Consider the following 11,870-nt stretch of genomic DNA (forward strand, 5'->3'; position numbering starts at 1 on the left):
ATTGCATTTAAGGTAATGCTCGCATTACTTAAATAAATTGAAGTAGCATGAAACGTGCGTACTGCAATCACTTTTGAAATCCGTGTTGCTTATTGTTTGATTTTAATCACCCATCCTTTTGGGATGCGATATTCGGGTGCCTTCGCATAAGTACCATATTCAAGCCTTGAATCTCTCTCTCTCTCTATATATATATATATATATATATATGTTGTTATTGTTGATCTCACTCATCACTTTGTTAAATGAAGGTCCAGCGAATGTGGAAAGTGACCATCACCTTATGGCCACCTGTGTGCAGGGTCAAACCTGAAGACTTCCAGTAATGTCCTCCACCTGTCCCCGTCATTTCTTTCTGTATCACCACTGGACATCTGGTGAAAGTGTGGCTGCATTGTCAAAACACCAGCAACAATGCAGCCTACACAATGAATATTATTATCACTAACGGGAAAAAAAACCCACCCCCCGGGCGGTTTTCTGCTAGCATAAGTATTGCACATATTGATATTATATATACATATAAATATGATGCATAAATTATAAAGTAAATTGACAATATGCTCATGAATTGAACAAAGACTCTGTTATAGTTTATTCTGTAAATAGTAAAATAATCCATGATACATTTTAAAAAGATGATAAGGAAAAGTGGAAAAGAGATGAGATTGTCAAGGGAAAATGTTCATGACTCTTCTCTTGAGTGAATTTGAAAATAGATATGCTGGTGGGAATTAATGAATTACATTTACCAATATGAAGAGTTGAGTTTCGCTATATTGTTGTTTTCCTGTATTCACTTATAGACTTCTTAAGTGTTTCTAGTGTCCCTTTCCTAGCAATTAAAAAAAATCATAAATATATTTCAACTAAAAGAAAGTAATGACTGTTTCACATCATTGTAGAATTTCTTTGTAGACACCATTTTCATTTATCTGGGTTAAAAGTTTTATAAACAACTTGGATTGATAAAATAAGTAACAAGCTTGAAGAATAAGTAATAGAGATGATATTATTGACTAAATAGTTTCAAGGTGGTACTCCAGCATGACCGCAGTCTAACATGATTTGAAAACTTAATTCTATAAATAGGGATTGTTGTTTTTTGCATTATGTAATATGATTAGAAATAATTTACTCACTTGTTTTTTTTTTTCTTTCACTTTATTACATTTTTTATGAATGTGGAAAAAAATAACTATCTGTTTACATATGGAATTCAAACAGAAGTTGACATTTAAAACAGAAGTGAATCTTGTAATATTAAGCATTATAATTTATGTTTAATATGCAAATAAACTTTATAGTTTAAACATTTTTTAATATTCATTTATAATTTCTTCAAAGTAATATGACTTTTTTTAATAACATGGCAAAAAAAATAATAAACTGGACACAGCCCCACACTTCTTCAGTCATTATATTATAGATAATGGGCATGGTTTGTGCAGAGCCAATCCCACATTCTCATCTTTCAAATTTGTATTAGCTTGGTGCAACAAGTGCCTTAAGCCATGTAGTTGTCAAAATGCAGAATTTTTATGAAGTTAACTTCTCTTAAATGAGCAGGTAGAGTTAAAGGGCCTCATCTGCCCAGGATCTACTGAGGATGTTCTGAGAGTGACATTCTTCTGTTCCATACTGGCATGGGTTGGATGGTTTGACTGAGGACTGGCAAGCCAGGAGGCTGCACCAGGTTCCAATCTGATCTGGCAAGGTTTCTATAGCTGGATGCCCTTCCTAATGCCAACCAATCCAAGAGTGTAGTGGATGCTTTTTACGTGCCACCAGCATGTGGGGGCCAATCAAGCAGCACTGGCATATTTATTTATCATCTATCTATCTATCTATCTATCTATCTATCTATTTATCTATTTATATATATATATAACAATTTAGCTAGGTGCTAAATAACCACCTAAGGAATATTAAATACCTGAAGAATTTACTGATATTTTTTTTTTACCTATATCAATAACAATTAGCTGTAATTTATGAGATGTGTCATTTGATTGTATAAAATAATGAAATTGAATTTATCATTTAATGATTAAATTATTTAATTGTTCAATTTATTGTTTTGGTTTCCATTTCTAATTTATATATATATTATATTATATTATATTATGTTATCCTTTTCATTGTTCAACAGGGTTACACATCTCCCAACCTGGCCATTCCTACTTGCCACCTGCTCTCTCAGCTTACCCTCTACATTAATGTTTATGTTATTGATCCTACTAAATGCCTTGGTAAGTAACTTTTCAAACAAAGCACATTTCCATGTTATTCTACCACACATTTACTCCATTTTTTGGGTTCTTTTTTGTTCCTCATTTCCAAAATGTATTTGGACTTTTTAACTACTTCTACAATTAATTACATTTTAATAATGAATAGTTCAAATATTTAATCATATGTTTTAAAGACTTGATCTGGGGAGGAATATGATACATAGGCATGATCGTATGTTAGTCTTTAATACTCAGTAAGAAATCTATGGAGGCGCAATGACCCAGTGGTTAGGTCAGCGGACTCGTGGTCGGAGGATCGCGGTTTCGATTCCCAGACTGGGCGTTGTGTGTGTTTATTGAGCGAAAACACCTAAAGCTCCACAAGGCTCCAGCAGGGGGTGTTTTGCACTTCAGTTTGGAATTGCTGCAATGTTTCCTTCCTTCATTTATAGAGTTATTATCTGAGCACAATATCATAATTTGTCTTACATTATAACACATCCTTAAATGAATAAAATCAGGAATCTTCTTACCATTCTATTTGTAGGTTTCCCATTGAATGTCATATCCTTGTTGCCATATCTGGTACACCATTATGAAGATCCTAGCAAAAAATGCCGACAAGCTGCTGAAAATATCAGTAAAGTAAGTAAAATAATTGCTTTGTTTTTTAGGTGAGAAACTAAATTTTTTCAGAGAAAATTGAAGCTGCATGTAGTCAGTTAAATCAACCTCAGAATTTTACAGACAAGAGAGTAATATTTCAAATGCAGGATAACTGTGAAAACGGCAGAAAGATTGGATATATTATGCTTCTAAGATAGAAAGTGTTGTCAGCAGATAGCTACAGGACTAGAACCATTTACCCCTCAGATACCAGCTGAGTACTATACCATTAAGCTAAACGGCCCACTGACAACAATCACTGTCAAATTAAATGCTAATTAATAGTAGCTTTTGGAATGCGACAACATTTTGCAAACAAACTTTGGAAGCATTGGATGTGTTTTGTATTTCACAGACAAGAAAATAATATTTCAAAAGCAGTATAGCTGCGAAAACAGCAGAAAGATTTGATATTTTATCCTTATAAGACGGGAAAAGCTGTCATTTTTTTAATAGGTGCGGGCATGCCTGTGCTGTTAAGAAGTTTGCTCATGTTTAATCCTTCATAAATATATTCTGTCTGTTGTATTTCAGATGTGCGCACAACAGTCTGAGAGATTGGACAATCTAGCAACAGTGATGTCCCTCTACAGCCGTGGAACCTTTAACAAAGATAGCCTCCAGTGGACAAAATGTGTGGTCAAATACCTACTTGATGTCTACTTGTCAGCCAGCTTGAGTATGGTGACTCTTCTTGTTGAGGTAATAATAATAATAATAATAATAATAATAGTAATAATAATAATGATAATAATAATAGTAATAATAGTAATAATAATAATAATAATAATAATAATAATTGTTTCAAATTTTGACACAAGGCCAGCAATTTTGAAGGAAGGGCTAAGTCAATTATATTGACACCAGTGCTCAACTGAAGAATAAAGTTGACCTCAGTGGAATTTGAACTCGGAACGGAAAGACAAATGAAATGCACACTGCATTTTGCCGGCATGCTAACAATTCTGCCAGCTCACTGCTTTAATAATAATAATAATGATGATAATAATAATAATAATAATAATAATAATAATAATAATAATAATAATAATAATAATAATAATACTGCATAGCACCTTGAGTAAGTGTCTTCTGCTATAGCCTCAGGCTGACCAAAGACTTGTGTGTGGATTTGGTAGATAGAAACTGAAAGAAGCCCATCATATATATACATGTGTGTGTGTCTTTGTGTCTGTTTCACTCCCACTTGACAACCAGAAATTCAGCATAAGGGACCAATAGAATAAGTACCGTGCTTACCAAAAAACAAATAATAAGTACTGATAGTCGATTCATTCAACTAAAAATTCTTTAAGGTGGTGCCCCAGCATGGCCATAGTCTGATGACTAAAACAAGTAGAAGGTATAAAATATTGACTTCAGACATTTATTTTTCTTCTTTTCTAGATTCTAGAGAAAGGTCCAACCACATTCCAGCCTGCAATTTTACAAATTCTACATTGCCTTGTTCATTACATTGACTTCAAAACTATTTCTCAATCAACAATAAACCAACGCCTCTTCTGTCCTGTTGCTAAACTATCTAACGTAAGTGTTAACTGCTACAATTTTGCTGTTTTCAAACCATCAAGGATCAGCTTATCCTTCTCGTCATCATATTGCTTGTTTCCAATCGTAATTGATTTCAACTCTAGATCAATTCATTATTCAATGGAAAATCATCCCATCCAGAGTAATTGTTGCAATCTTGGTCACTTAGCAGGGATGGACTGAGCCATCTGTCAGTTGGGCACTGCCTGAGGACCTGGAGCTCTGAGGAGCCCACACTCCACATTTTAACTCTCTATGATATCAATGCTAAGGGGCCCGGTAAACAATTATGCCCGAGAGCCCTTAATACTCTCTGTCTGCTCTTGTCACTTAGACACCATGGAAAATGGTTCACTGGTCTTTTGAGTTCTAGGGACTGAGAGAAAAAATATTAACTCTCATTGAAATAAAATGTTATTTTCTCTTTTGCTGATATTAGAAATTTTTATTTAGCAACATATTTTTACAAGAAGAAAAGAAAGAAAAAAAACATTAAAAGTATTAAAGATCAGATCATCATCATCATCATCATCTTCCACTTCGTGTACATAACTGCAAAGGTGTTGCCAGGGAGAATGGCCAGCAACACTTGCTTTTAATATTGAGTTGCCTCCCTTGTTTTCTTTTAGATAAGCCGTCTCTAGTCTTTACTTGAACAGTGTATCGTCTCAACTTGACTATGGATATCAATTAAAAACACATTGCTTAATGTAGTAAGGTTTTATCGATGTGTTTAGTGATCTCTTAGCCCTATAGTTTGTCAAAATTTTGCAACATGATCTTTCTAACAGCATTAGAAGCTTTTTTGTAACAATAGTGCCTCCTCTCCCTCTCTCTCTTTCTCTCTTTCTCTCCGGGCATTGTTGGCATTAGGAAGGGCATTCAGCTGTAGAAACACTGCCAGATCAGACTGGAGCCTGGTGCAGCCTCCTGGCTTCCCAGACCCTGGTCGAACCGTCCAACCCATGCTAGCATGGAAAGCAGACGTTAAACGATGATGATGATAATGATATATATATGTCTGTGTGTGCATAGATTGTGTGGAGAAAGAGAGAGAATTATGATGTCCATATTCATGACGATGATCAAGACAATGGTGATGGTCATGGCTGGAGTGGTTTCTACTTTTAGCACAAGGCCAGCAATTTTTCGTGAGGGGAAGAGATTAGTCAAGTACATGAACTCCAGTATATGACTGGTACTTTATGTTTAACTAAAGTCAAAGGAATGAACATTAAAGTTGACCTCAACAAGGTTTGAACTCAGAACGTAAAGAGCTGGAAGAAATACAACAAAGTTTTTTTTTTTATTTTTTGTTCCAGTGTGCTTCTGAATCTGCCAGTTCAGTTACTCTAGTCGTTGATGATGATGGTGGTGGTGGTGCTGGTGGTTATACTTTATTTTCTATCTTTGTTTTCTTCTTTCAGGGTACCTATTGGAAGGAAGCGTTGAAAATCCTGAAACTCGCCGTCAACCGTTCCTCCACCCTTGCAGCTGCTCCACAACCCCACCAAACCTGTGTTACTTCCACAGATCTCAGCAATTTCTCACCTCGCACTTCTTTCCCCAACAGTGGAGCCTATATTAAGAAAGAACTGCCAGGTTTGTCTGCTTCTTCTACATTTTCTGGAGACCCACCCCCTTTAACTATTTTTGTCTCTTTTTGCAAAGGTGTATAAGAGGTGCGTGCAGTGTGACGAAACTGTTCTGCACACTCCCATCCAGTGCCTGAGCATTGCTGGCCTGTGGGTTTATGTCAAACACTAGCTTTCGTGTATAGGACAGATCCAGCTATCAGCTGAATTCATAGTGAAGATTGTCCTGCCGCCCTCCTTTGGCCAGGAGGGGCAGGCAATTTATATTTGTCTGATAGCTGTAGCGAGGTAGTATGATGGACTCATTTGAAAGGGCTAAAGTCAGACACTTTCCTATTTGGCCAAATCCTCATCAACTTCTTCAAGTTTCACTTAAAGAGGTAAGTGAGGGGGGGGGGCGAGAGAGAAGTGTTGTCTTCTAGCAAGTTTATTGAAAGATGGGTGAATGCTGGAAGAATAGTCAGTGTGAAAGGACCAATTCTAAGTATACACCTGTGAAGAAATAAAAGAAGGGCTCTTGCCCTGTTGGTCAGTCACCTGTGGCTTTCATGGGTTTTTCCATAAGTAATCTTTAAAGCACTTCCCCGTTGGGAGATATACTTGTTCAAATTTAATTGTAACTGTATACACAAATGTGAAAACTCATTGTATTGTCTGGGTTTTTTTTTTGTCTTTTAATGTTATTGTATGACCTTTTATGTTTGTTTATATTAGCCCTTGTAGCCAATAAAAGAATAAATTATCATTATCATCATTATTATTATTATTATTATTATTATCATCATAAGCATCATCACTATCTCTGGAGCTATTATTACTACTACTACTAAGCTTATTCTGATTGATCCCTTTCTCTCGTTAATTTATTGCAGGTCGAACACTAGATGTCAGTGTAGATCTATCTAGAATGCCTTTGATTGGTCAGAAATACATGAATGCTGACCTCATCCATCACAGCGAGGAAGACAAAATGGTTAGTCTTCTGGCCATCACTCGCAAACAGTCTACAAATGTCCAGTGGCTGTCCTCTTGGAAGACACCACATCTCTCTAGGGTAAGTACACACTACTACTCGGACAGTCCATCCATTCTTCCCTCCATTTCCACTGCATTTTTTGGTTCAGTCTAGCTTTAGTTGGTCATAATGATTTATGTGTTCATTTTCGTGTCTTATGCAGTAATTAGTCAGAGGCTATTTGAGATGCACACCTTATGAGAATATTTTCTAAGTAGTAGGAGCTAATCCCCACTACCATTCCAGGCTATAACAAGCTTAGAACCAGGCTAACATATTGGTGGTGGTATGGTTGTTGTGATGTAATGTTACTAGGCTGTTTTAGAGGTATTGTAGTTGCTGTTAACATTGTGTTTGTTGTGACCACTGTTGTTGCATCTACTGTAGGCAGGCAGTCACTGTTATTCTAACAGTTACAGTTGTAGTTGTTCTTGTAGTTGCTATTGTGACTTTGTTGTGTTTGTGTTAGCTATTGTAGCTTATTTTGTTATTGTAATGGTTATCCTTGAACATAATATCTTTCTCTCATTGTCTCATTTCCACAGGCTAAAACTCGAGAACGGCTCATCAATCTATTAACCAGCTTTGGTCAAAGAGTTGGTCTCTTGAAAAGCATGTCTGTGAGTATTGCTATATTTCTGTATTTCTTCTAAAAGTTAACAAAAATTTCTCTTTTAGTTTCTCTGTTCATTTATTCCATCCTTCTGTCCATCCATTTTCTCTGCCCACTATTCCTGACAAGGTCATAGAGATAAGGTCCTCGGGAACATCCTCCATTGGGTCCTGTCAGAAGCAACCTTCATTATATTTTCTGACTGAATTCCCAAACATGACCAACTGAAACTATGGATACTATCCAACCATCTCATTCTTGGCCAACCTCTAAGTCACCTGCTTGTTGGCTCAGCTGGAAGAATCTGTCTTGTAATTCTTTCCTGCAATGTTCTATTCACATGATTATTTTCTTAATGTTGAACAGCTTTTGTGATTTTTAAGGAATAAGAGAGGGAAGAGGATTGGTACAATTTGTAGAGACCTAGACACAAATGCTTTGTGGTATTGGGCTACAATCCATTATGCTCTGAGCTCAAATAGTGTCTGCCCTGGTCAATTGCAGTTGATAAAATAAGTACCAGTAATACATTGAGAGCCAGCTCAATTGATTATACCATTCCACTTATAAATTTGTGACTTTGCACCTTTCAGCTGCCTTTCAACCTTGTGTTATAATTACAATAATAATAATATTTTCTAATATAGACATAAGACCTGAGATGTTGCAGAGAAGGGGACTAGTTGATTATATCAATCCCAGTGCTCAATGGGTACTTATTTAGAAGGATGTATTGGGCACTTACATTGGAAGGATGTATTGGGCACTTACATTGGAAGGATGCAAGGCAAAGTCAAATTTCACAGAATTTGAACTCAGAACATAGTAAAGATGGATGAAATGCCACTAAGCATTTTTCCCAGCATGCTTACAGTTCTGCCAGCTCACTGCTTCATAATAATCCTTTCTAATATAGGCACAAGGCCTGCAACTTGGAGGAGGGGGCTTGTTGATTACATCAACCCCAGTACATAACTGGTACTTATTTCATCGAGCCTGAAAGGATGAAAGGCAAAGTCATCTTCAGCGGAATTTGAACTCAGAATCTAGGACGAACGAAATATTACTAAACATTTTGTCCAGCGAGCTAATGATTCTGCCAGCTTACTGCCTTCATAATAATAAGAAGAAAAATATCTTATTGTATACAGAACTCAAGTGCTCTATTACTCATCAGAAAAGAGGAGACAGATAGCAGCAATAAGTCAAGTAAAAGAAATGCATGCACAGTACACAGAATATAACACCAAAAATCCCCAGAAAAGTGGAGACCAAAAGAGGAATAACGAGGAAAAGATCGATAGGCACATCAGGAATAGTTTTGACAAGTTTCAATGAGCATGGACAACTAACAACTGATGTGGTTGGTTTATTCCATGCTTTGATAATTCTCTATGAGCAAAAAATGTTTCTAAAAGTCATAGGTGCTGTGCTCTTTGTTGATTTATAAGCATATTGATAGGCGGTAGAGATATTGAATTCAATAAAGTAGTCATAATTGTTTTTTGGGAAGACGATGAACAATCTTGTGGATTTCTGCTAAATCAGATTCTAAACAAAACTAGAAGCAAGACATTTAAGATATGTTCTGTAACTGACAGAGAGTATACTTCTTACTTGGCTAGTCTACATTATTCCATAAGGGACATAAGGCCACTTTCCCAGTGTCTCTGGTGTATATATTTCTTCCTGGATGAGACAGATGCCAATTCATTGTGGGATTACTCATTTCTACCAGCTGAATGGACTGGAGCAGTGTGAAACAAAGTGTCTTGCTCAAGAACTCAATATATCATCCAGTCCAGAAATCAAAACCACAATCTTACAATCATGAGTCCAACATCCTAACCACTAAGCCATGCTCCTCCACTTCTTACTTAGCTGGTACTTATTTTATCAATAAAGTAAGCGCCAGTCAAGTACTGGAGTTCATGCAATCTCCTCCTCCTCTATTACAATTCCATTCTCATCTAAGATTCTTTGGCATTCCTTGCCTTTGTGTCCACACCCCCACCCACCCCTGCACATGTTAGAAATCGTTATTATTATTATTATTATTATTATTATTATTATTATTGTTGTTGTTGTTAAGGCAGAATTGTTAGCATGCCAGACGAAATGCTTAGCTGTATTTCATGTCTTCACATTCTGTGTTCAAATTCGGCTGAGGTTGACTTTACCTCTCATCCTTTCAGGATCGATGAAATAATTACCAATTGCATACTGGAATCGATATAATCAATTAGACCCTTCCCCCAAAATTTCAGTAGAAAGGATTATTATTATTGTTGTTTTTATTTTTTCCAGGTGATATTTAGTCAATCAAGTGATATTCCACAACAACAAAACAGTTTGGCATCGAGTCAAGAAAACTCTACAGCCTCTGTCAATTCCTCAAGTATGTAATCTTTCATTTTTTCACCTTTTGCTTGTTTCACTTATTAGACTCTGGCCATACTGGGGCACCACCTTGAAGGGTTTAGTTCAACATGTTGATCTCAGTTTTTATTTTTTTTATATAAGTCTTATCTATACTATAAAAGGCAGATTTTCTCTCTGTGTGTGTGTGTGTGTGTGTGTGTGTATGTTTAAAATTCATACTGCATCACCTGCTGTACCACCATGTTATTATTATTTTTGAGCGTTTCAAATAGGTTTCAGTAATACAATTTGACATATGTTTTTACATTTCAGATGATATATTCCTTGGTGACCCTAATGGTAAAGAGTTGATGTTAACATTTAAAGGATTCGATTTCCTTGATAATGAACTTGAAGAAGTTGAGGTGAGTCAAGATTTTTCTAATTAAAACAATAGTACTTTATTATTTGTTTTTTCAGCTGAGATTGTTACTTGAAAGTCAGAACGGTAGAGCACCTAATTAATTATTTTGTTGTAATGGTCCTTTATGTGGTGAGTTCAAATCTCATGGATGTTAACATTGCTTTTTATTCTTTCAGGGTCAATGAAAATAAATACTAGTCGTGTCCCGAGAGTGGGGATATAATCAACCGTACTCTCACTCAAAGTTTGTAACATTGTCTCTATATCAGAAACCACCACCATCATCATCATCACCACCATCATTATTAGTATTTTTGTTATTAATGTATAGTAGGGCAGTGGTTTGGCAAAAATGTCAGAGCTTTAGGAAAAAATGCTTTGCAATATTTCTTCTGACTTTTTATGTTCTGAGTTCAAATCCTACTGATTCCAACTTCCATTTCATTGGGGTTGATAAAATAAAACCTCAGTCAAATGCTGGGGTTGATGTCATTAACTAACCCCAATACCCAACATTTCCAGCTTTGTGCCTAAATTAGAAGGTTCATCATCATTATTATCATAATATGATGAGCTGAGAGAATTGTCAGCATCCTAGACAAAATGCTTTGTAGCATTTCATCTGTCTTTACATTCTGAGTTCAAATTCCACTGGGGTCGACTTTGCATTTCATACTTTCGGGTTGAATGAAATAAGTATCAGCTGCACACTGGTTTGATGTTATTGACTAACCCCTCCTACCAAAATTTCAGGCAATGTGCCTATAGTAGTTTAGTGTGTCAGGTGTGTAGAAAAAGTTGAAGACTGTTTTACCATAACAGATAAAAGATATCTGATGATGAGTGAAGAAGAAAACAATCCAAAGGTAGAGTAAACGGAAGTATAGGTGGAGGGAAACAACTTTCATCTAAAAACCACAAAGTTGACAATTGGGGAAAATGATAATCTTATTAACAACACCTCACTCCTTTCAGACATTTTAGAATATTTAAGTAGTTTCAAAATTTACCTTGTTACAATATTCTACACATTTTGATTCCCTCCCACCAAGTAGAGACATATAGTAGATCTCTGCGATTATTTGATAAGTCTCTTAATTTTCATTTGAGTTAACAACCAATTCTTTGAAGTCCTTTTAAATATCTGTACTGAACTATCAGCCGCACCTGATGTACTTTAGGATTTTTCATACAGTCATTTTCATTTTTGTTACCCACTTCTTTTTTTATTTTATATATTTTTATTTAACATTTTGATTTTTGATTTTATGTATTATATATATCTATATATATATATATATATATATATATATATATAAATAAATAATTTAGAGAAAAAAACCACAATTCCTGAATTCATCCATGAAAATTCACAGTCACATATAGAAAAATTTAATAAGTAAATACACTA

The 11,870-nt window shown here is 35.5% G+C and overlaps 1 protein-coding gene across 1 annotated transcript in view; it reads left to right on the forward strand.

The window, feature by feature from the left end:
• LOC106877886 (protein furry) overlaps positions 1-11,870 on the forward strand; it is a 152,698-nt gene that overhangs the window by 116,024 nt on the left and 24,804 nt on the right. The window contains exons 44-52 of the mRNA XM_052974065.1: positions 2,153-2,252; positions 2,782-2,879; positions 3,435-3,602; positions 4,308-4,448; positions 5,879-6,053; positions 6,919-7,100; positions 7,607-7,681; positions 9,982-10,072; positions 10,369-10,460. Of these exons, the coding sequence (XP_052830025.1) occupies positions 2,153-2,252; positions 2,782-2,879; positions 3,435-3,602; positions 4,308-4,448; positions 5,879-6,053; positions 6,919-7,100; positions 7,607-7,681; positions 9,982-10,072; positions 10,369-10,460 (1,122 nt within the window). The remainder of the gene's footprint in view (positions 1-2,152; positions 2,253-2,781; positions 2,880-3,434; positions 3,603-4,307; positions 4,449-5,878; positions 6,054-6,918; positions 7,101-7,606; positions 7,682-9,981; positions 10,073-10,368; positions 10,461-11,870) is intronic.

This window comes from Octopus bimaculoides, chromosome 17 (assembly GCF_001194135.2).
Source record: "Octopus bimaculoides isolate UCB-OBI-ISO-001 chromosome 17, ASM119413v2, whole genome shotgun sequence".
Taxonomy (NCBI): Eukaryota; Metazoa; Mollusca; class Cephalopoda; order Octopoda; family Octopodidae; genus Octopus; species Octopus bimaculoides.